At 37.1% G+C, this 26,097-nt stretch overlaps 1 protein-coding gene across 7 annotated transcripts in view; it reads right to left on the bottom strand.

Moving 5' to 3' along the window:
• The window catches only part of STAG2 (STAG2 cohesin complex component), an 80,882-nt gene that overhangs the window by 7,919 nt on the left and 46,866 nt on the right, over positions 1-26,097 (bottom strand). For all 7 annotated transcript variants that reach the window (XM_075107167.1, XM_075107172.1, XM_075107171.1 and 4 more), the window contains exons 7-28: positions 25,851-26,055; positions 23,386-23,537; positions 20,025-20,098; positions 19,790-19,913; positions 18,459-18,557; positions 18,283-18,362; positions 17,670-17,777; positions 16,678-16,789; positions 15,992-16,109; positions 15,156-15,259; positions 14,473-14,565; positions 14,207-14,296; positions 12,941-13,144; positions 11,289-11,359; positions 10,778-10,865; positions 10,596-10,676; positions 7,330-7,422; positions 4,686-4,860; positions 4,134-4,273; positions 2,843-2,944; positions 926-1,074; positions 255-383 (exon numbers count right to left, since the gene is read on the bottom strand). In XM_075107167.1, coding sequence (XP_074963268.1) covers positions 255-383; positions 926-1,074; positions 2,843-2,944; positions 4,134-4,273; positions 4,686-4,860; positions 7,330-7,422; positions 10,596-10,676; positions 10,778-10,865; positions 11,289-11,359; positions 12,941-13,144; positions 14,207-14,296; positions 14,473-14,565; positions 15,156-15,259; positions 15,992-16,109; positions 16,678-16,789; positions 17,670-17,777; positions 18,283-18,362; positions 18,459-18,557; positions 19,790-19,913; positions 20,025-20,098; positions 23,386-23,537; positions 25,851-26,055 — 2,591 coding nt within the window. The remainder of the gene's footprint in view (positions 1-254; positions 384-925; positions 1,075-2,842; positions 2,945-4,133; positions 4,274-4,685; positions 4,861-7,329; positions 7,423-10,595; positions 10,677-10,777; positions 10,866-11,288; positions 11,360-12,940; positions 13,145-14,206; positions 14,297-14,472; positions 14,566-15,155; positions 15,260-15,991; positions 16,110-16,677; positions 16,790-17,669; positions 17,778-18,282; positions 18,363-18,458; positions 18,558-19,789; positions 19,914-20,024; positions 20,099-23,385; positions 23,538-25,850; positions 26,056-26,097) is intronic.

The raw sequence follows: 26,097 nt of genomic DNA, 5'->3' as shown, positions 1-26,097 counted from the left end.
AATTAACAACCAACGCTCCTCATCCATTTAACAAAAAGGCCTGACAACAGCAAATCCAGAATATTATTTCTGTTCATCCACTATAAAAGAATAACAAGGATAAATATAATTTACCCTTTGTGATTATACTTGACTGCTCATGTGCTGAAGATTCCAGTTCATGTGAATGCAATATACATAAATACATATTTGTTCAGATGCATGTCTTTCATGGTTATCATTATAAATATTAAGAATATTAAGAAAATACTTACACTGTTCTTTTGTCTTGTCTGAGAAGTTTGGAGGAGAACTCGCTCAGAATATCAAGAAATGCCAAATTTAATGGTGGGTGGCTCTCACCTTGTGGATTAGGCTCCTTAAAAGCAAATTCTATGCCATCCCTAAGAAAAAGTTAAAAATTAAGTCACATAAAGCGCAAACTACAGAAAGAGTTCTAAGCACTGGGAGCTATCAAAACTGAACACCTTTCTCCTACATCAAGAAAGCAATAATTCGATGTTTCCACATTCTGGCAAAAGAAGTGAATGCTATTCTTAACTTGAATCTGGATGCACTCTGTCATCATGTTTCTACCTTGCATTTCATTTTTTCTGCATGAGGCCACATGACCACCACTGACAACGAACTGCATCAGTTCTTACTGTTACAGGTCAAACATTAAAAATACTTTTTCATGATAGCATCAACACTGCTATAATTTACAGGCTTATACAATGATGCTGAAGAACATCAACATTATTTAACATCTGGGTTTAATTCAGGGACAAAACTCCAGTCATTTCCTAATTTAAAAATGGGCTATATCATCTCTAGTGCTGATGTGTTTTGTATTAACAAACTGATTTTGAAATACTAAAAAGGTATTTTAACATTAGTCAATAAATGTTTACAAAAAGGGAAGTAACACAAAGCACACAATTACTTGTGTAACATAGCAATAGCTTCTCTTGTTTTCAACTGATCCAATCCAAACGTTAAAGCAAAACGTCGAGCAAGCTCCTTTATCCCACTGAATGTCGGGGACGATCTGTCAAAATTGTAACCATTTTCTTGAATCATTTCATTGAAGAGCTGTAAGGAATGAAAATGGAGATTTATTAAAAGGTTATGCCAAACTTTGGATCAATCAACACAGAGCTAAGCTTCAGTAAGAATGTGTTTTACAGCTTCCTTTTTCTTAATTCCACAACCCCAAAAAAACAAACACGGAGGTTTAAGCCAAGTCAAGGCTAGCCTTGAGGAGTCTCTCATATAACACTTAATAAACCAGACTTAATAAACCCAGACTTACTAGGGCTATGAACATTTTCTCATTTGTAGATACGTTTTGGCCCATAGTTACATACTTTTATGTTGGTGTAGCTCACTGCAACTTAGTTATTCGCTTTATCTACTATCGTTTCTAGTATTTCTTCTCTAGTTTATCTCTGAAGAAGTTTTCCTAGAAAAAATGCTAGTTACTTCTTTAAATTTACATGTGGGCATTTTTTGTTTTGTTTTGTTTCGTAATACTTGGGTCCCCTCACATTACTATTTTTATTGCCATATTAGGACTGTGTAAACTGCCTTCCTATTACACGTGTCATTTGTACCACATTCACTTCTTCTGTAGGCCCTTTAAAATGTAAGTGGCTGGTTATTCATAAGACAGAAAAGGATAGCATTTGATGAGTATCACAAAAATTTGTGAAGTCTGGTGTAAAGTCCTCAAAATCTGTAGGAGTATTTAGTTGCATGTTTTATGTTGCAGTTCCACCAGCTACTGGAAGTCATGCTGCCATCAAAAGGAGAGGTGTCATCCTCCCTTGTATTGGCAATAACCACACACACAAACCAGCTTAGGGGCTTCACAAGAACTTGTTCTGGTTAGTTCTCAACCAGAGGCTCAATATCTAGATCTATATCCACTATGAGGCTCTATGACCTCTGGTTTAAAAAAAAAAAAAAAAAACAACCAAAAAAAAACCACACACCAAAAAAAACACCCCACCCCAAAAAGAAGAAAAAGAAAACAAAAACCAACCACCCGAAAAAACCCAAACGTGTGGGGAGACAGAGGACAAATTACAAATTGGGCTACATGTTTCCTTTCAACAATAGCAGGGATCTATGTTGGATTACAGTGGTTTGCAGAGATACGGCTTTATTGTTCTGATCCTGTAAGAAAGATTCATGCAGATGGTGCATGTGAGCAGATGAATCCGACTCTGACCTCGACTGAATTCATCAGGTCTCCACACAAACAAGCTCATTTACTGAAGAGAGCATTAAATCATGTTTTAATTTCAAAGATTGGTGAAGCCCCTACCAAACATTAAGAAATACTGAATTACTAAAACTCCCCCTTACTTCTCAGAATAGTTAAAAAAAAACAAACCAAAACAAAGACAAACAAAAAAATCAAAAAAGACAAAAAAGCAACCCCAAAATCCAAAGCAAAGCAAAACAAACAAACCCACAAAAACACAAAACCCCGCCACACAGGCAGGAAGTGTTTCCCTTGTTTATCTGTTCATGAAGAAGTAAACTAGCAATTTCACAACACATTTTTGAATATGTGACTCAAACTATTGCTTTAGACTTATGAAGTGAATATAACTCTGTGATACCTTCTTATTTATCAGCCTCTCACATACATTTTTCATAGCACAGTATTTGGTAAGTATAGGAAGACTTCTGGTTTTTCAAATAGTTGCAGAAAACGTGTTTCAATTTAGACCTATCTATCCCTACATTTCATAAGAATATCTTCATTAATACCTCACACTAGCTATTAAATGACATGACATGATCTACAGTATGGAATTTCATGCATAAAAATATTATAAATCATTCTTACCTGCTGCAAGCTAAGAATAAGTGTTTTAGCACACTGGATTTTGTCTATCTGTCTTGTTTTACTCATAGTTTCCTTAATAATATCACCATAGTCATTGTAATACTAGGAAAAAATTAAAAAAAGGTTAACTTTCCATTTTAGTTGAAAACATTATAACTACTGAATTCTTCAGAAAACAACATCTAGGGTTGTTAAAAAAAAGTCTTTTTTTAACACTTTCAGAAAGAAAAAAACTAACATGTTCGTTATTACATCATCAAAATCATATACTAAAACACCTCCAAAATGATTTAAAAAACCCTCAGATCAGGAAAAGTATATCCACTTCTTACCATTCTTGTCATTACTATTACTTTAGAGGCAGAACGACCTCTTTATCTTCAAGGCCACGACACATTTGTTAATGACACGTGTTCACCCCTTCAGGGTGCAAGATTAGAATCTGAACTTTTTAGTAACTCCTGTAACTCTGGTGGGGAGTTTTCTATTTCTCTGCTGAAAGGAAGCACTCATGGGCAATGTCATAGCCATAATTTTTCCAATAAAGACAGCTGCTTGTTCAGTTATTGAAGTATTTCAGGTTTAATAAAGAACCAATTAGTTATTTGGAGATTCAAAATATATGTAGGGCGCTCACACAGACAAAAGCAGGCTGCCCAAATTTTAAATTTTTTAAGATAATCACCAAGGAGCAAAGCTTTATCGTGTTCGCAAAATCAGAACTCATTATTGTGCAGCTATGAATCCCAGAAGCCAAGAAAGGGTTTTTATATTTAAATAAGATAGAAACAACTATAAAAAAATAACTTCTTTCAAGGGGGGGAGGCACACAGCAGGCAGGGAGCAGAACTCACAGAACTTTTTTTTTTTCCCCATTTACAAAGTTTAAGCTCTAATTATTTGATGAGTCTAGACAGACATCATGGAGTTGATCTTTGCGAGAAGACTCTCAAAAGGCCTGCTAAACTAGTAACTGAATTAAAAATATACAACTGACTAGGATAAGAAAATAAATCTATTAGAAACAATGTAAAAAAACATAATTATCAGGTTTCCTTCCTCCCTGCCCACTACCCACACACTGGAACTGTGAAACTAATCTCAGTCATTTTTTCCCTTCTTACGGAAAAAGAGCTTTGAAAGACCTACAAACTACCAACTCTGGAGTTTTGAATTCATCACATTCTGAATTAGTTACCTTGTAAGGTAAAAAATAAGTTCTAATTAGAAAATCCACAGCTACTGATTTCTTGTAGTTTTATGAAGCATCACTACTAGGCTTCAGATTTACCTTCATATATTGCTTGAAAATGTCTGCAGCTGTATTCATTTCCACCACAGTATATACAATGAGTTTACAGAAAGCTGCAAGTAGATTTCTTCTTTTGTGTAATGCTTCAATTTTGCTAGCTTCATCATCCTGCTGTCCATCTAGAAAGAGTTCAGAACATGAAAACTGTTGGGTTTAAATACTTCATATGTAAGCATTTATATATAACATGAAATGGGCTAGTGGTCAGGATTCAGAAAATCAAATCTCAGTTCTGACAGCACTGCATGTAATTGCCCACTGACAAGTTTCTTTTCCTTATACAGAGACACTTATACTTGTGCCTATTACACCAAACCTTTACCGTGGTTATCCTACATGTCCCCAAATAATAAAAATGCTTTTATCAGCTGCTGACTTTTAAAAGACAGACCTACCTCTGTGCCCACGCACATCTCTCAATGCCAGAAGAAAACAAACAAACAAACAAAAAAACCCCAATCACCCACAAAGTATAGGCAAACATCAGTTAGAAGGCAAATAATATAAAGGAAACACTTATTTTGTACAAACCTGCACTATTATTATCATCATCCTGATCAATGAAGACATGATCTAAAATAAAACTGAGAAGTTCAGATTGCAATGAAGAATCAGGAGTGTAAACAAGTGGCTCCAACATGTCACGCCCTCCCGTCATAATCTGATGACTGAAGATCATCAACACATCACACAGAATCGTGAAAGCCTATTAAAAAGAAACCTTAGTAAATATTTGGTTGGAAACCAGATTTTATTTAGAATAATGTATATCCACTTAAAATATTTAGAGCCCAATGGTGTACACAGGCCACTTAGGCCCTAAACAACTACACAGGCCAACTGGAAGTCAAAATATACATAGTTTCTTACAGGTCTCCAAATAAAAATATGCCATAGGTGAAGCCAACTAAATATCAAAGCATTGTGAGATTAAAACATGAGGAGCCTGAAACTCCCAAATTCTGCCTGACAGATACATTAGGCCACTAGAGAACTTTGTGGACACCAATCATAGCACACTTTTTTTTTTTTGAAAATTGTTTTGATCACATTTGCAAAACATCTAACAGCTGAGGTAATTCAATCCCTTTAAATCCTAAAGTATGCCTTGCTTCCAAAAAAGCAACCACCTCTTCATTTTGCTGGCTAACTTGTGCATCTGGTATCAGCTTTAAATGTCTGCACTCCCCCTCCCCAGAAAGTTCAAATGTATCAGTACCTAGCCTGACGTTCTTCAAGCTATCAGACCAAGGCAACACTTTGCTTAGTGCTGCACCTCGTCTCTTTGACTCTAATCTCTTAAGTACATCCATTTTAATGACCAGATCTGCTCTGTAACTCCTCGAAGAAAATATTACTGATTTTCTGGTCACAAAAATACAAATGTTCCTCTGAAGTCCCTTGTGCCCTTTCATGAGATTAGAGAAGGAAGGCAGAACCATGGTTATTGTACCCGACCTGACTGAAACAGTTCTAGTTTCTAGAGCATTCAGCTGAGCCTGAGAGTTTTACAGCCTTTTAAAGAGACCTACACATAGCTTCAGTAATTTCTGTTACTCACACTTTCGCACCCAACACCTTGCAATTGTGACACTAGGCAGCTCTCTCACATAGAACATCCCCATTCAGTTCCAGGAACTTTCTAGTTATAGCAAGTTTCAAAAGCTGGAGTTGTGCGACTCAGTAGACCAGATTTTCAACTTCAAGCTCAACCATGTTATTACTACCTTTAGCAGCATAAAGGCTCCTGGATTTCTATTTTTTTAATTTAAGTATTATATCCAGAAGATAAGTTTGGTCCTTTCCCCACAGAGGGATACTTTTTTTCTCTCTTTCTCATTTTAGCATTCTACAGGTTGTTAAAGGCATTTACTTTGAACTAACCCGGCTATCAGTAACCTGTGCTCTTCATTGGAACCTGAAACTCCTGTGAGCGTCCTGGCTAGAGAATAACTTGACCACAGACTGGAAGAGACTCAGCACCTACAGTTTAACTTTTTCCTTTGACCCTGCGACCCTCAGGACTCAAGACAAGTATTTCCCAAGACGATGTCTTAATTCTTTTTGAAACAGGAGGGGGAAAAAACCCACCCAAAACCTTCATGTCTGCATTTTTCTTTAAAAAAAGCCGGGACTTTTGTCTCCTGCCTGAAACGTTAGGCACTACTTGCATGGACTAAATACCTACATGTTTTTTGTCTGAAATATCCAAAAACTTAGTTCCAGCTAAAACTCTCCCCCTCACAGGACAACATGAGGGACTGACTATAAAACTGGTCAAATGAAAACTACTCACATCCTTTCTGAGCAGTACATCATTGTCGAGGCTTCCAAGCATTTGCTAGACTGGTGTCCAAATATCTCTAAACAATACTGTTAACAACTGACCAGTGTGTGAGGGTACCTAAGGGTGACCACAAAAGAAGAAATACCACTTCCCAACAATAAAATCCCCCAGGTCACAGTCCATACGTGGGCATGTATAAAGTACCCATTCTTTTTCTCCTGATTCAGAGATCCCAAAAATCCTGGGACTTTGAAGAACCGAGGAATATATTCTGTAAGTGTCATCATGGTGAAGGGGAACAGACAGAGAAGTTGCCCCTGTACGCCCTCACAGGTTTACAGCAAGAGGAGGAAAGTAGTTTTCACAGTTCTTAAGTGGATGGACACATATATGTCAGAGTACAAATGTGGGAACATAAAAGCATTCAAAGTCAGAACTGAAACAATAACTTCTCTCTTTTAATAGCTGCCCCTAGCTCTTCCAGCTCTGAGTCTGAGTCCACAATCAGCTCCACCAGGGGTATGTGTCATCACCACATGGTAAGCAAGAGCTTTGAAATGGAACTCTTCCACCTAACTTACAAACCAGAAGGCTACAGGGTGCCTGCCCAGTCTGCTGAAAGAAAAACAAAACCACCCTCTGAATAAAAGTTCATGCTGCCTAAAATTACTTGAAAGAATCAAGTTTAAATTGATTCTGAGATCCTACCTAGATTACCTAAAGGAGAGCAAGCATACAAGTACAGTATGGATGCACAAAGGTCATTCAGCCTAAACATTTAAGACACACCACATGCCCACTAAGTGCTATGTATTAGCAACAGGAACTTTTTAACTGCTTTAGAAGTGTAATTTTAGAAGACTACAAGGATAAACAACAGTCACTAACCTGTTCCTTAACAGCAGTGTTTACATTGGTCAGGTAGTGTTGACAGATTTGACAGAATACTCTCATCTGCTTCTTTAGACGTAGAAGATCCTCCTTTAAAGAGAAGGGTTTCATGTAAGTTTTTTTTCAGTTCTAGTTACATTGAGCATATGCATTTTCACAGAGCTTCCCAGCACAGACCTCAAATGTAGTCATAATGTTCCAGTCCACTGCATTATTTAAAAATCACTATTACAAATAAAAATAACAAGTACCAGCTTCCTCAATTTTGTCATCCTGTGTACCGCAAAAAGAAATGGATGTTGGGATGAAAATAGCGAAGTTATTTATTTAAAAAATAGTAACAAAAAAAACCCAGACCAAACCTAAAAACCCCCATCAACACCCCTCCCCGCAAAAAACCCAAACAAACCAGAGCATAAAGCATTTTCTCTTCAAAATGTCTGTAGTTTCAACCTAAAGAATAGATTTTTAGGTAGCTGTTTATAACTAAAACAGACAAAGCTACCTGGGATTATTTATTTCACTTTTATAACTCACTGCTTGGGAATTAAGTAAAATGTCAGATGAGAGTTGGGGTTTTCTTCCCCTCTTCCGTTGCGGGAGGGCGGGGGAAGAAGCTTTTAAGTGTTGCAGTAACTTCCAGAAAAGTAGATTATTGAGCAAATAAAGTATCGACTTGGTAGAAACACCATCCACACATGCGGCACAGTTGGCGTTACTCAGTCACGTGAGGATTCTAGCCCATGTAGAACTGGGGAAGTCATGTTACAGAAGACCAACTGTGTAACCAGCATCAGTCCAAGCAGACGAGAAATACCCCTGAGATAAGTTTAAAAACTATCCATGCAATCTAAACCAAAACAAGTCTCTTCCTTCAAGAAAGCAGGTAACACTCGTACAACCTGCCATTTAATTTCAACAGGAATCAAACCAAATAAACTCATAATCAAAAAGCAGTTAAGTACAATATGATTTTAGAACCCCTTCACTACAGGAAACCTTTTCTCTCAGCATTTACCACTCAGATTACTATACTGATGTTAAGAGAATTACATATGGGAATATTTTCTTTCCTTTATACAGAATTATTCGTTTAAATTTTAATAAAAAATGAACTATTTATACAGTCTCTCACTTTAGTAGCCTATATTATGAAGCTAATTCCCATACTTAGTCAACCTGTTCACAAACACTATGCAGTTAGAAGTTAGTTTTGTCACAGAACAAAAAAACAAAACAAACAAAAAGTAAAAAATCTTTACTACATTTCTGTCACTTCTGTTCTGTGCTTCAACTTCTTTGCTGTTACGTTCCATCGGCACTGAACAGAAATCAATGGAATTTCTGTACGTACCTGGCCTATTTGGCAGCAGTCAAGCAGTTAAATATCATAAAATAGTTGTGGTTCAGAAGTTAAACCTATGAAAGCTTTAATTTACCAAATTTTATTATACGGGAGCAGAAAATAGTCTCAATAAAGGACCACTATTCAAACACATTCTTTTCATTCCTGCTGAAAGTATTACAAAGTACATTTTATTGCAAAATTGCTAAGTTAACCTTAATTTCTAACCCAACTTCTCAGTATTTAGTTCAGCTTCTGCTGTCAGGCTTGTGATAAAGCTTTAATCACTATTACAAAAAACTCAGACTGCTGTTTACTTTTGAATGAATCAGCTAACAAAAGCTCCAAATCCTCCGCTCACGTAAGTGGTTCTCAACAATTTATGTAGCCACTTCAGATCTGATATTTTTGGTGTTGGAAATGCTAACAGCCGTTACAACCTAGATGGTAAACTAGCTAGCCAGCCAGTGCTGAAGTAGTTAATATTTAACACACTTTCAGATTGTAATTACTGAATCAGTAAAGTCGCATTTATTCAGTCTTAACATGATAGAAAAACAAAACAAAAAAAAACCAACCAAAAAAACCCCAAATCCAAACACTATGATCTCACAAAGCTGTTATCTTTTATAAAAAACCACTAATATAAGCTACACAGCATGCTTTTCCGCTTCTGTATCTACCAGAAGCTCATACTACCACACCCTGAAATAATGAAGAGGAAAGCACTTATACACCCTCACGTTAAGTTTGTTGTAATAATTATTTTAATTACAAATTTCATGTTATTGATTATAAAGTATTAATGTCATGAATACTCTTTGTTTTCTCCCTAGTAAATTACGACAGATGCCTACAACTTCTTCTTAAACTAGTTTTAAGTATGGAATCAAAGCATTTGAAAAACCTGAAGAATCTACTTATTTCACCTCTGCCAAAGGATGTATTATCAGTAACTCCAATAACAAAATACAGCTCCACTGTAAATTTCCAGTGAAAGAGTACAAAATGTACCCTTCTTACAGGACTGTAGAAGGCTTCCAGAAATATCATGCTTGATTATAACTTTTTTTTGGGGGGGGGGGGGTGGGGGGGGTGGGGGGGTGTTGAAGAAATCATTAAAAAGTTTCAGCACTTATTAACTCCATTCTAAACTGCCTAGCCTTTCAAAAACCATCTTTCATTAGGCAGTTCGCACAGCAAACCACCCCATCAGCCTCCTTGAGCAATGCCATCCACTGGATACAAGAAACCTTAATCCTTCCGCCAAGGTTTTTCAAGAAGTGAAATTAGAAAGATGACATTTGCTACAGCTTTACCCTGCAAGATTACTCATACACAGAACCAGAACAGGCCCTCTTCTTATACCCTGAGAAAATTCGAACTTTATCTTTTCATGTTTTTATTTAACACATTTAAAAGACTGATGAAGAACAAAGTATGATTGCAACATACTGAGCAATGAGAACACTAAGATAGTGTACACTATCTCCTCTGACGTGTCACTGATACTTCAGTTTGCAAACAAATTCAAACCCACTGCTTGAGAATATTAAGATTGACTATACTGTGTTTTGTGATTGGTATTCTCCCCCTCCTTCACATTGTTACCAGACTAATTAGTGCCAGACTAATAGGTAATGCATTTATTACAACTGCTTTAAAAATTCTGTCAAATTAAACAAAACATTTACATTGAAATAATAAAAAGTAACAATTTAGAGAAATACCAGGTTTTAAAGTGAAGCATTCCACTACTAAAACTATGAATTCTGAAGAACTTATTAGAAATGCAGATTTAGGCACTTATCACTAGAAAATGAAAATTTTTAGTCTTAATTCCATCAGAGTTTCCACTCGATGACACTGCAGGTATGTACAAATGTTTATTTACTAATACAACCGGAACACAGCATACCTTTGTGGAACTGCTTTCAGTAATTTTTGCTAGCTGCCAAAGGATTACATAATGGGTACACTGCAGTGCATGAATAACAATCTGAAATCAAAAGGAAAAACTCATTAGATGACAACGCCAACAACAGACAGCAACAAAAGCTATTTATTGTTGTACCTAACAAACACACTTTAACTACAGACCTGTTCTGGCATGTCTCCATTTTCAATGCCAGTTTTCAATAACTTGTAGTTGCAGCCGAACAAGTCCCATCTTGATAGGTCATGAGCACTGGAAACATTAGAAATGAAGCAAAGATGTAATTTAACTAACACCATTCCTACAATTTGATGTTAACGATTAAAAGCTTAAATGGTCTAAAAAATAAATTTAAAAACAAAATGAACAAACAAACAAAAACGAACAAAAAGCCCACAAACACACAAACGACAAATACCACCCCAAGCCCAAACAAAAAAAAACACCCCCAACAACATGAAAAACCCAAAGAAACCCAAAGCAAAAAAACCCCAGATTTCACTTTTGTACATATTTCTACATGTACTCAAAATGTGTCATGTTCTGCACAACTGTCATTCACACTAAACAAAAAAACTCCAAGTTGCATTAAAAAGTTGAGATAGCAAATTAAAAACAAATAAAACCAACCCCCCTACCACAAACCCTGACAGATATTTGCAGAAGCCTACTTACTTGTGAAAAGCCGTGATTCTCTTCAGTGTTGACAGAACTTGATATGCATCATCTTCATCAGGTTCCTCCCCCTATTTAATAATCATATAGTAAGATATCCCAAGCAATGTATGCTAAGCAATCTAGGGAACTTAAGATTAAAAAACTAACCAACCAAAACCAAAACCCACCACACAAACCTAAAACCCAACCAATAAACCCCAAAACACCCCCCCTCAAACCCAACCAACCACCACAAAAAAAAAAAAAAAAAAAAAAAAAAAGAAGAAAAAGAGAGAACTGCATCTAAATTATTTATCAATGACACATTTGTTTTTAGGAGAGTTGAAGAGTTTGAGAGAGAAGGTAGCCGTTCATGTTTAGAAATAGTCAGTAGCACAGGGAGAAATAGGGGTGGGAAGGGAAAACAGAAAAAAGTCTAGGATAGCGGAATACAATGTATTATCTAGGTGCTTCAATTTTATCTGAAGAATCCAGCAGAGGCCACTGTCAGACAATAGATACTGGACTAGATGGGCACAGGTCAGTACCTCAATCTTACTTAAATCATAGAAAAAAAGTCTTTCAGAGAGGTAATCAAAGCATTTTGTTCTAATTTCCCCACAAGTTCTGACAAGCTTGTATTTGGAGAAAGAAAAGGAGTAAAAAGGAAAGGGTCCAAAAAGTATCTATTTAAGTACATAGGATAAACTATCTAAGGTCAAGAAACTCCTCCTCAGCGTTAGAGATACTGCAAGTCCAATGCGTCTTACTGTTCTGCAGTTGCACAACCTTATCAACGCACTATGGATTTCAACACTTCTACCAGAGCATTTGCCATTTTACTCAAGCCAACTGTCTGACATTTCATTTCCTTGCTTTACTTCTCATTCTTTCTTTTTCTAACAAAGGGGGAAATAAATGGATTACTACATGCATTTCTTACATGGTCCACACATGCCCAGGGTTTCTAGAGTGGAGTCCTACTTCAGGCCAATAAGCAAGAAAAGGAGCAAAGCTTGATAAAATAAGTATGTGTCTGAGAAGTGTGGAGAACAAAGTTGTCAAAAAGACACTTCCCATGCTCCTTATATCAGATGAGAAGAAACAAGTTTTGTCCGAATGTCAGGGATCCCACATAGTAAAGTTAAATACTGTATCAGAAAATTCTCACTCTTCAGATTAGCACAATGTGGGAACAAAGTGATTTTTAAGCTATTAACTGCATCTGCCTGCATTCAGGAAGGGCAGGAGAGCATTTTCTAGACATTTTGATACTTAACTGCAACACGCAATCACAGGCAAGACTAGCAACACTAGTACATCTGAAGAGAATCCTAATAGGAATTACAATGCTACATCTCAATAACACAAGCTTCAAAACCTAAAGGTGAAAAGTTTATGTAATTTCATAGTTTATCTGAAACTTAGATCAAATCCCCAAGAGACACTTGTCAAAGAGAGATTAAAAACTCTGTGTCCTAATATAAAAGAACAGTCTGACATCACATAATCACAGCAATGAAACTGCTGTATTATTGTGCCTGACTTAACAGTTTTGAAAGTCAGAGGGAAGTTCCCATCCCTAACTCATTGACTTGCACAGGAAGGCAGAAAAACAGACTGGAAATATTTACAGGGGCAGGCAAAGTTGATCTTGCACATTAAAATACCTCTTGCAGGAAGTCTTCAAGAAGTCGATTAAACTTGTCTGCCAATTCATCTATTAACTGACTTCTTGCAATGTCAACCCTGTTAAAGATTGTGAATTCTTCATTACAGAGAGCATGGTATGTTTTTGAACAGGCTTCCAAAACATCTATATCTGTGTGCTTCTCCACAATGTCCCGGATTTGTCGCAGTAAGGCATCCAAATGCTACAAGAAAGATGAGGCGGGGGAGAAAAACGTATTCATAGTTATATACACACACATGCATATGTTTTTAATAAACCTTTAAAGAATTTTAAAAGATAAACTCAATTTATTACTTCTGTAACTATGACGAGAACACAAAACATTTCTGGAAAGCTGGTGAGGTTTCTGAGTAAATTAAAAATCTATTTAGCAAAACTTAAGTAGGAGCTTGTCAAAGGCTAAAGATGCAACGCATTTGGAAAAGTCATTAGAAATTTGCAGTTGTTGGTATGGTTTTATCTAACACTTGAATATGCAATGACAACTGAACAACACAGAAGCATTTATCTCCCACTCACACGAACGTTTATACATAGTCTGAAAAGCAGTATAATTGAAGATTTAGTTTCATAACACTCAAGTGTCAGCACTGAAACCAACTTCAGCTGTTCTTATATGCTGCCCTCAACCTGAGTCGCTCGCTGTTGCTCTACCACTGCTAGGCTATGCTGGCAACTAAACATTTCGTTACTTTTTTGGCCCTGATGACTTCCAGCTACTTGTTTCGCAATACAGCAAAACAGTGCATCTGAGAAGGAGAAAGCAGATAGGAACAGCTTACAGGAACTTCATCACCACAGCAGATAACATGAGAGCAGTAACTACATAATTTGTGATCTGGTAGTTTTCCCCTTTTTCATGAAATGAAGACAGTGGTTTATTAGTTTCAGTGATAAGGAAGAAAACTTATCAAGCTATTTCTACAAGCGTTATCTGTGAGGCAGCATACCTCAAACACAACCATAACCTAACAACAAATGCTCTTGCATAAAGTTCATCTGACTGGCAGATTCTCTGTTAAAATTTGCCAGGTGTGCCTTAGAATACTCAAACTCAGTATCTCTTAAGAACAGGAGCTAGTCACAGCTCTGAAGTCGAAATCTCATTCTCAATAAGGGTTACAATAAACAAAGCCTCACTTACACAAAACCCACACCTATAACAGTGACTTGAATTCCAGTGACTAAGTCTAAATTCTGGGGTTTTTCCTTTTGTATTAAGTGTTATTGACTGTTACCTTACCTTTTCTAATCGCCCTGTTGTATAAATTTCCAAATCAAAGTACTGTGGCAACTGCAGTAAGTTGGTGACTTTTTCTGCATCTACAGAATACTGTAAAATTGACACGGAAAAAAGTTTAAATGAAAGTCTTGGACAACATAATTTGTTGTAGAACAATCAAAGACTAATAAAAAAATGAAGCCTTGTGCAAGCCATACAGTTAATTACAGAAACTGTACTTGTTAAAATTTCAACAATCCATCAGCAAGAAATGGAATTAAACCTACCTTCGCTAGCAACTGAGGAAGTGCCACTGCAAAAAGTTCAGTAATTTTTGTCCTGTCATCCAACTGGGTTTTCTTTTCCTTTGCTGTCAGCACCTAAAATATTGGTATTGTGAGGATTTTACAACTACAAGTTCAGGTGCAAAGTTTCGTTATCATCAATGAAATGGCAATTAGGTGCACAGGCCTTCTAGTATCACCACAAAATACCAAAAGCTGCACCAGTCTTGAAGGCATTTCCCTTCCCTGCTCAATGCCCAAGGTAAAAGAAGGCTGCCTAAACTCTGTATAATCAGAGAAAATCCAACTGGTGGACCGTCCTCCTTCCAAAGAGACTAGGAAGTATATTCCCTTCTCTCATTTTGCTCTTTCAAATTGAAAATAGCTTTCGCTTTCCCAAATATTGATTTTTGTTCTCTTTTCCAACAAATGCTTCTTTCAAAATCAATTCTGTATTACCTTTAATAGTAAAAATAAATGCAATAGTCCGAACACTATTAAGCCTGTGCCAAAGTCCAGAAAAAGTGAACTAGCCAGGGTAGTCAGCTGGAGGCTGTGGAGACTGAAGCTGAATTTCTGAATTCAGTCCCTCCAGCAGCAGCCGCCTACAACCTTTTCCTTCTTACTGCACTGTCCCCACATTGCCATTTCCACATATCTAAGACAAGTAGCTTTTTGCTTCCTACCCTTTTCCCCGTTCCTCTTCCCACTGGAGGATGACATTCAGCTGCTTGCCGAATTGTACAAAGCATTATTTCAATCAGTGCGCTTTCCTGTCTATCCGTTAAAGCTGGAATTTAAGAAACAGATGTTAATATACAGCTGGATTTTTCGTCTTCCACAAGTATTAGTATCTAAAGATTTAAAAAAAAAAAAAAAGGGGGGGGGGGGGGGGGGGAAGAGAAGAGAAGTATTTAGGCCAATAGCTCATTTCCAGATGTGGAAGTGTGGTAGCATGGGGGATAGAGAAGATAAGCACCTTATAAAGCAACACAAGAAAATATTTAAAATTGAGGGAATATCACTGAATGAGTCACTGGACAGGATGAAACAAATACTAACTTTTATAATAATTTTAGTTCCTTTTCATTTTTGAGAGGTCCATTTACTAGGACCTATGAATCACAGAGTTATGCCAGGGGATTTATTTGCTATTTCTGTCATTAAAGAAGTGACGGTATTTTTCCATAGGGTAGTTTTAACACAAAAAATGAACCAGTTTCACAAGCAACTTAGTTTCTCTAATGCCAGAACTGCAGCCTGAACCTGCGGAGCAACAGGGCAACTGGACAGTGCATGGTTTCCCTTTCTTTTCTTCCCACCATCATTCTCCTGTGTCTCATTTCTATACTAGAAATGATCTCTTTCTGCTCTTCCTCACATTTTATAATTACTAGTTATTATAACAACGTAACAACAGAGAATATATAGGGACTCAAATGCAAACATCTTTTTTCCATATAAATCAAGACTAACAGAAACTACATAGTGATATAAAGAGGAATCTACTAATATCTCTTACGTTCTTCTCCATTGAGAGGCTCCTCCAACAGAAGACTGTTCATACATTCCCAATCCTTCAAGAGGTCCGTTGCACAGTCCCACATGCTGTCCACAAGATAAGCAGCATGTTCATGCAACTAAAATGAGAACAGATTAAGTATCTTTATCAGCAATAAAGTTCATTACAGAACTTGCTATAATACCAGCTATTTTTCTCACTTGGCTCCTGTCTGTGGAAAAAACCTGGAAAATTTTACAAGTTCTCTGGTTCAACAGAGCGTCCCTTCCCCAATTAACTTCAAAAGATGAATCCAAACCAACTACTACAAAGAGCAGTGGTACAATATGTGGGACAGGGGGGCAGGGTTTTCTGTTTGTTTTGGGGTTTTTCCCCTCCCTCCGTATAAATCTTCCAAAATACAAATTTTTTCCACCTGTATATTAGCATGAAGAATGACAGAGGAGTATTTGGCAGAGTAGAGCTCACAGCCTGTCTTAACACTGTGTACTGGACAGATCCTTCAAATAAACATAAGCACACAAAACTGTCTTTCGACCCCCAGGTTGCTCAAGTAATAGGAAAACCAAGAGAAATTCATGATTATTAGCCAATGAGTGGGGAAAAGAAAAAAAAAAAACACACCAATTAAAAAAAACCAACACCATTCCACAAAAAAAGAAGTAGTTTCCTGAAACTCAACTTACTTCACTTTCCAAAAAGAAGAACACTAAGGTCTTCACAAGATTAGCATTCGGACTTTGTCTTCCCCTCCTTTTAAGTATTCCATCATCTTCAGGGTCTCTGCGGCTGAAAAGCCTAAAAGAAGAAGTATTTCAGGACAATTTTCTTCTTCATTGCCTTTGCCACAGTCAATTCACATCAAGATATTGGTTTTTTTACACACACACACTTAATATGTTGCTGTTTGGCTCCACATGTTATTTTGAAAGGAAGTAATCTGGGACATGTACCATTTGAACAATTTACTATATGCTGAGTTGGTATTTCACTGACTGTTTCCAGTGGAATGTATAATTATAACAAAATACTTTACAAACATCAGTGATAATTGCAGGTGCTTGAGGTCCCATGCTCCTCTTTAGCAAACTACATTTTCTGAACTGCCCCACACGACACTTTAAAGCAGCAAAGAAATACCAGATGAAGGTTTGAAAAGTATTAAATGGAAACTCTATTTTGTTCCGTTACACATCTGATATATGTGATGAATCTCTCTTCCTCAACCCCCACTTTTTTTTTTTTTTTTAAACAGAAGAATACTTTATGAAATGGTCATACGAGCCAACTTTGGCGGGGTGGAGGAAATACAAATGGCAAAACACTCATTATGATGCAAGCACAAGTTTTAGGTACCAAACTATGGGAGCATTTTAAGATGTTTCACAGAACACAGGAAGGACGGGAAAGAAGATGACGTAGGAATGTTTTTATTTGATTCCCTGTAGGTACAAGCTTTTAAAGCACAGCCTTCAAAAATTACTCTTTATTTCCCGTTCAGGAAAACTATAACAGTTCAAAAACTACAGCAGTGTTACATTTTCTGTAAGCTATTTCTTAAGGCCACTTCATTATGTAGTTTTTCTTTTTCTTAATTCAAACTTATGAGAATCACAATATTAACACATACACTAAAATCTACAGGAACAAGAGGTTAACTATAATATCTCCACCTTACTTTTTATAGAGAAATTCCCCTGCGGCAACTGCTACTGGCCGATGAGCTGAATAAACCAGATGGTAGACATTTTCACAGTCTTCTGCAGTCAGAACTTCTTCACTACTCCTAGGATTACGGATGAGAAGAAGGAAAGAGAGGGAAAAAAAGCTGAGTCAATAGATTATGAACACTAATGAGAGAGATGGAAATGAAGGACAATCTAAACCTTTTCCTTCAATTTATCAACCCAAAACCAGATAGCTTAGTTTCAAAGTCTTCCTACACAAAAATTACTGATAACTATGAGCATTGGGTAGAAGGTTATGCTCAAAAGTTCAACTAGTGTGTAATGTATAATACACCCTATGTTTCTTCAGTTTAAATATTCCACGATAGCTTCAAATTAGGGAGGCTGAATTCTAAGTTTCTAGCCTCCACACTTACTTAACTGTGGTAGGTAAGTAACAGCACTGTTCTGGCCAGATCACTTTTGAAACTCCCATTTGTTCGAGCATAAGACGCATAGACATTTCTCTAGACTTTGGATTATCTGAATTCTGTCAGGTATGAGAAACACTTTTAAGGTTTAATAATTGTTGTAGGTCAGATAAAGAGATATACATGTACTTACTGTAAAACAAGAGTGAGTAATTTTATTGCTTGGACTGCAACATCATATTCTTTGTCAAGAGTCATAGACACAATTCTATCCTAAGAACACAAAAGAAAGTATTTTCAAAAAGGAAAGAAATGTAATACTATTTTTAAAAAATTCACACATACTTAAAAATATGAAGTTACACTAACCTTGAACCGACTGGTGAAGAGTTCCAATTTGGAATTAAGCTCTTTATTGTAGTAAAGCCCTTGCAAAGCAGTTAGGCATTTGAGTCTTACTTCCCCTTGCTAAAATAAAATTAAGAACTGGATTAAAAGTAAAGTATAAGATACAGGTGTGATCTTCAAATCATACAGAACAGGTTTCTTTTACTGTCTGAATTAATCTAAAGACAAAGATTATATGTCATCAAGGTATACTATCAATAATCATGTGAGTGACATACAAATACGTCCTTATTTGTAATAAGCCAATGGGGGGGTGGGGGGACGGGGTGGGGGTGGGGGTGGGGAAGGGTGCAGTTGAGGAGGGGCAGAGAAAAAGACTCCCAAAAGACCCAATGTCTTACTACAATTAGTATCTCTCTAAGTCCAAATACACTTGTTTCACTCTTTAAAGACATACTCTATATGCTCAAGATATTTCTAAGTCAAATTCTATGTGTTTCCTTTCACTTAAAACTGGCAGTACCTATATCATTAAGGACCATGTCTTGTTAGATCAGAATTACCAAGTAGATACAGAGAGAAATATTCCTCTTGAAGTACAATATCTACTTCAGCAGAGAACATGTTTTAAGATACAGAAATACTTCTCAAAAGCCTAGGACAACTGACTTCATGCAGTTTCTTATCACCCCAGTGCCAGGGGTTATTGGCTTTTAATACTAAACCCATGAACAGCATAGCATGAGTGAGCATCCCTCGTTTGTTTCACTTCAAATTTGATAGCTTGAAGTCTCCTATGCAACAACTGAGATAATGTGCTGACTCAACAATGAATCAAGAAGTATTTGTAAACTCTGTTGACCACTCCAAGCAGAGAATAATCTCTAGCTGGTAAGTAACAGCTTGAGGCACTTGTCAGCACAAAAGGGGACTTTTCTCATTCTTTTTACAGCTAGCTGAGAATGCTACAAAGTTTCTTAACTTGGCAAAACATAGAGACTGTTAGGCTATATCCCTGGATTATTCCATGTGAAATGCATTAATTTAAAATACTTAATTATTATAAAGTACAATTCTATATTGGCAATAAATAAAGAGAAAAGGGCATTTCCTTACAAATAACAGTTCCTTAAAAAAAAAAAACCCAAAAACAAACTGTATACACTCTCTAAAACCATCCAAAAGATTCAAGTCTATTTTACATATATGTTGAAATTCCAGTGCTTCTGAGTGATAAGAAAAGCAATGACTGATTAAGAGAGTTAAATATCAGACCTAGTCTGGCAAGATCAACCACAAAAACATGGAGTTATGCTTCATGATTCTGTTCCTTTTCCCCCAACGCAGCTTACCTTATCATGCATAGTCCACCCTACATATTTTAAGTAGCTGTCATTGAGAAAGGCATCACTGTACATCTTCATCCATATTCCAATCTCTTCAATACAGATAGCTCTTATTTCAGCAATTGCATCTCTGTGGAGAGAAGTGGGGCAATAGGATTGAACAGATGAATAATTAGAAATAACTCACCAGCTTCAAAAAGAAATTAATGAAGTTACAAATTACTTATTAAGAGAAACTTACCGGTATCTATGCACAAAAACACCTTTAAATATTGCATTCATCATGTTTTCTATTTCATCCTGATTTTCCTGAAGCTGAAAGAATGAACAGAGTACATAAACAATCAGCAGCACTTTTACAGTCAGATCAGATGGTGCTGATGCTAGAGAAACTAAATTAAGTTAAAGTTTGCAAGCGTGGCCATTAAATCCCTTCCTGAAATATTCACAAATCTGTTTCACAGTACAATATGCTACTATTTAAGGAACTGTATCTACCACAGCATACAGATTTTAGGAATTCTGACCACTGGAAAACTGTTGTTCAACTGCAACAAAGACATCTTAGGTTCCTGCAATCTCCTCCTTAAATTATTTATGGGGAAACTTGATTTAATTTTATCACAACTTTTTAAGCCCAATGTTCAGCCCAATTTCTGATACACTTAACTATGTTTTTATGGACACGTATTATCCAAACAATACCCAAATCGTGTGAACTGCATTACAACAAGGCTTTTCTGTACACTAAAGAATCTGTAATCTGAAAAGACAAGATACATATGGAGAACTTCACAAATAGCTACATGAGCAGCACATGTTCTGTTTTAAATACCTCTTTCCTCCTCATCCATTACTTAAAGAGAAAAAATTGCAGAAACTGAGTAAAGCACTGCAGAAAAAAAATTAATTTAAGAATACGGAGCTGAAAAATAATGGAGGAGACAAGCCCAGTCTCAGAGTAACAACACAACAGCAAGGCATGCGAATGAGCTGAAAACTGATACATGCAGTGTTTTAAAACTCAGAAAATTTTATTTGCTTTGAAAGTGTAAGAAAGTCAGTTAGCAGATTTGAAAATAAATAGTCAGCAGCCCAGCATATTCTTTTTGCAGTTTGAACTATAAAGGTAGGACAAATTAAGACAATGTTAACAAGAATAGTCAAGGACTGAGGAAGTTGACATTTTGGTGGATCAGATTTGGGCTTCCCAAAAAAAACCCAAAACCTACATACACCCCTATCGCCACAAAAATCCCAGAAAGAAACCACCAAAGATATTAACTCAGGGGAGGGGGGGAGAAGACGACAGCAGGGACACGGGGCCACATGCACAGGGAAATGGATACAAAAAGGTAAAGAACCTCCCCTACAGAGGTTTAGAAAAACAGCAAGAATCAATGAATAAAGTGAACTTCAGTATTGGATAAGGCTGAGTTATAAATGAAACAAAACCTGAAATCAAACAATCGAATGTTACTCCAGAGCTTACTTTCATTTAGTACAAGGAAAACAGAAAATCAAAGCCTAAACTAGAAATGCTAGTAAGAAATCCTAAAAGCCAATATACATAAGAGCAACTGAGATTCAGAAGTTTTGATTCTCACACCACTGCCTTTTCTGTGTATAAATTTATTACTTACAATAGGACTGGCCCTGCACACACATCTAGCAACACTACATTTAATGGGTGTTTTATTGGGTTTGTGTGGCAAGGTTTTGGTAGTGGGGGGCTACAGGAGTGGCTTCTATGAGAAGATTCCAGAAGCTTCCGCTGTGTCCAACAGAGCCAGTGCCAGCTGGCTCCAAGACAGACCCCACCACTGGACAGGGCCGAGCCCATCAGCGATGGCAGTAGCCCCTCTAGGATAACATATTTGAGGGTGGGGGTGTGGGAGGGTGTGCGCGTGTGGTGGTGTGGGGAGAAACACTGCACAATTGCAGCCAGAGAGAAGAGTGAGAATATGTGAGACACTGCAGACACCAAGGCCAGTGAAGAAGGAGGGAGAGGAGCAGAAATTCCCCTGCAGCCCGTGGAGGTCCGTGGTGGAACAGATATTCACCTGCAGCCTGTGGAGGACCCCACATCAGAGCAGGTGGATGCCTAAAGGAGACTGTGACCCTGCAGGAAGCCCACGCTGGATCAGGCTCCTGGCTGGACCTGTGGCCCCATGGGGAGAGGAGCCCACGCTGGAGCAGGTTTGCTGGCAGGACTTGTGACCCCAAAGGGGACCCACACTGGAGCAGTTTGTGAAGAACTGTAGCCCATGGGAAGGACCCACATTGGAGAAGTTTGTGGAAGACTGTCTCCTGTGGGAGGGACTCCACACTGGAGCAGGGGAAGAACATGAAGAGTCCTCCCCCTGAGGAAGGAGCAGCAGAGAGCCTGTGATGGACTGACCACAACCCCCATTCCTCATCCCCCTCCACCACAGGCAGGGTGTGGGGGTGGGGAGTTGGGAGTGTGTGGAATCAGGAGTGAAGTTAAGCCCAGGACCCAGGAAGAAGGGAGGGTTGGGGGGAAGGCGTTTTAAGATTTGGTTTTAGTTCTCATTACCCTACTCTGATTTGATTGGCAATAAATTAAATTCATTTCCCCAAGTGGAGTCTGTTTTGCCCTTGACAGTAATTGCTGAGTGATATCCCTGTCCTTATCTCAACCCATGAGCCTTTCGTTAGATTTTCTCTCCCCATCCAGCTAAGGAGGGGGAGTGATAGAGCAGCTTTGGTGGGCACCTGGCATCCAGCCAGGGTCAAACCACCACAGGTGTTTAAGGTATCAGTCTCAAACTGCAAGATCCTTGTGAGATCAACAGGACAAATTTGTTCCTTTATCCGAGTTGTCAAGAAAGTAAAAGCATTAACAGATAACAAAAGCTGAACAGCAAAGGTGAGATCTTTCCTTCGATCACGAGAAAGTTATTTCTAATCTCTAGAACAAAAAGACAAAAACTAAACTGAACAAAAATACAAAAGAAAACAAAACAGCAGTTCCCTCCAAAATAACTTAAACCTGAATGAATTAGTGTTTTCAACAAGACAGCACTGTCAGCAATGAATCAGCAAGTCCCTTTTACACAAGAAGAAAACAGAAGTAGATCGCATTTTCAACTTTGATGGTGTTTTCTGTAGAAGAAAAAAACCTTATCTAAAGCCTTTAAACACACTTTCTGCTGAGATCAGTATTGACATCATAAAAGCAGTACTTTACCCCAAGATCGTGGGGTTCTTCTCTAGAAGCCAAAAAACAGTCAATGTATGCTAATTTTCATTACAAATTTGAGCTCAGTTTAGGAAACTAGTCAAGAAATACAACAAAAGTTATCTATTACTGATTGCAGTTTCTCTTGCTAGCTTTACTAAGATGGCACTATCTGAAAATCTGAGTCTACATTTATGTCTTTTTACAGAAAACCAGACAGTAAGAAGCACCTTTCAAAGTAATTAAGCTTTTCAAACATTAAACATGAACAACTTAACAAAAGAGACTAATACTTACCTTAAAAAAAAACCAAAACAAACTCAAATTACAGAACAAGATGAATTACTGTCCTTTATCAACACTCATCCTAGGCAGACCAGCTACAGACAGTTGCACTAACCTCCTTTCTTTTCTGTAGTAAGAGTTCCAGCCTATCATTAGCTCGTTTCCCAATTATTTTATTTCGTTCTGCTTCATACTGCCGTTGTGTATTGTCCATGTTAATACTAAGATTTAATGCCACATTCACTAAAGCAGTCATCAGCTTCATGGCTGCAAAAAAGTAAAAAGAGTAAGGGTTATTTAAAAGGCTACCTGATTTAAAAAAAATTATGAACAAAAATCTTGACACCTCCTCCTGTCAACCCTTTCTGTATTTGTGAAAATACATCCACTGTAAATTTCTTGATATACAAACTTCAGCAGTGTTTTATCAAGCACTGCATCATTACTTATCAATACAACAGATAAAACACTGACATTTTGGTTTTTCCCTTCTGTCATTTTTTTTTAAGTACTGTAAGCATTGTTGTTGAATTGAGATACAGGATATACTTCCCCCCCAAAAAAATGAAGGTGGAATTAAGATTTAAAAACATAGCCCAGGAAATATTTGAAGAATTCCATTACTAGAATCAGTTAGTGGACTGGTATTACCAAACCATTCAACCTCAAACATACAAGGAGTTTCTTTCTTCAAAAGGAAATGTCTTAGACAACCAACGCCACTGTATCACACCATTCTTTTCCCCTCAATTTTATCTTAATGAGGGGCAGTTTTCTTTAAATATCCCTTTATTTGCAGAAGCAGAGAAAGGCATTAGCCAATTAGAAGCGAGAGAACTGACCAAAATGTAAAATACATTCAGGAGGGATTTTTGGCATGGTTTTATTTCTGAATGAACCCTTTTAAGAAGGGTGCAGACAAACATGCCTATTCCAGAAAGCAGGAGGTGGTCAACAGTGTAACTGCTTTTCTTATGAACTTTTGTAACAACAAGGCATGAAAGGGCTTGCATTGGCAGAGCATACAGAGAACATTACTAAGCGTGTATCACTAGTGTAAGGTCGATGAGTAAGGCATAAAGACACGCAGATATATCATCAAAATTTCGTTACACACTGATCTCTCAGGATATCAAGATTAAAAGAACAAGTCTGAGCTAATCATGGAGGCCAAAATTACTGCAAATAACAGTAAATATGGATACAAGGATTTTGTTGGCTCTCTCTATCCCATATAAAACACAATCTTCAAGAACAAAAACTGTAATCTCACATGAAATGCACAATTACACAAAACCGACAGAATCAACTACTGATGTGAACAAATGCAAACAGACTACTGATAAAGATTCTTTTGTGTGACAGAAATGAACATGCAACAGGGCAACTGCTGCAACTTTTATTCAGGCACAACTCAAATTAAAATAGGTAGTAAAAAATCGGGTGGTTTTTTTTTTTTTTTTGTTTTTTTTTTTTTACAAAAAAAACCCTAAAATTTGTTAGTCATATGGTCCAACAGTCAAATTGATGATACAGCAGAATCAGTATATTCTCCTGAAATAAAAGATTTGTTCCTCTCCATAATGCGTGCCTTGGCTAGTGGGAACCTCACAGCAGCAGCCCGATGCACAGTGTGCTAATGTATATTCAGGAGAGGTGATCGATGAAACAGAACAACTGAGCAGGTAGTCAGAAGTTAAGAGCTGTAAATCAGCCAGTTCCAGTGAAGCTAACAAGGACTATTTCCAGTGTGGCAAAAACTCAGTTTCACATAGCCTGAATTCACCTTGTTCAGACTAAAACTGCTATAATAAGCCTTACACAAGTGGGCTGCTGCACAATGCCTTTTGAGACCCTTCTTCATTCATCAACAGAGATTTAGGACTTCTTTATCCAAGAAGCTTATCCTTTGTCCATATGACAACGTATTTATTTAAAACATTTCATAGTTAACTCGTAAGGGATTTCTTCGTAATTTAACAGATTTGAAGAAAAATCACATAAAAAAGGACAATTACTTAAAACCATAAAGAAATTTAGCAACTCTGTAACCAATGAACCGTTTTTCAAAAATTATTTCTAATGCAATGAATGGAAATACTACTTCAAATTACATTGTGCCATGGCCTCAATATACAGCAAAAATTTGCAGTAAAAATTGCATCCAATCTAAAATACGACTCCTGTTTGACTTAATGCAGAGCATAAACAGGTTCAACTTCATTTGAGGTTAAAAAGATACCTACAGACTTACTACAACCAAAGACAAACTTGTAAAATCAACTGGCAAGTTTCCTTCTATTTACTTTTTCTAGTAGACTTAAACCTAACAAAAATTAAAGTACTAGACAGCTAGGAAAGAATGCTTTAAATTAATACTGTGTTTTTCACAGCACAGTAATAAAAAAACCAATGAAGATAAGAAAGCTGTACCAAAACAAGTTGCATTAGATGGAAACTGTATCACAACGACACACACATTGAATGTCAAATATCAACAAGTTCAACTACAACAGTTCTTTCCTGTGCAACACAAAACACAAAATGGAAGCAATACACAGATAACTACAATTCACTGACCTGCCAGTGTGCTAGTGTGCCGAAACGCTCTGACTTGTGAGTCTGACAGCCCCGTAAGCAGTGAAATGACAGTATCCATCATATATTCATCATATATGATGCTATATTGACATTGTCGGACGAGTACTCCAATGAACTCACAAAAACTGGATTTGAACTTCTTCCACTGAGGACCAGCCATAGTTAGTGGATAATCTCCACTATCCTATTAAAAAAATAAAAAGGGAAACAGGAAACTCTTTCAAAC

Source organism: Phalacrocorax aristotelis, chromosome 11, assembly GCF_949628215.1.
Source record: "Phalacrocorax aristotelis chromosome 11, bGulAri2.1, whole genome shotgun sequence".
NCBI lineage: Eukaryota > Metazoa > Chordata > Aves > Suliformes > Phalacrocoracidae > Phalacrocorax > Phalacrocorax aristotelis.
Note: the sequence above shows the minus strand (reverse complement) of the source record. Positions and strands in the feature narration are given on the sequence as shown.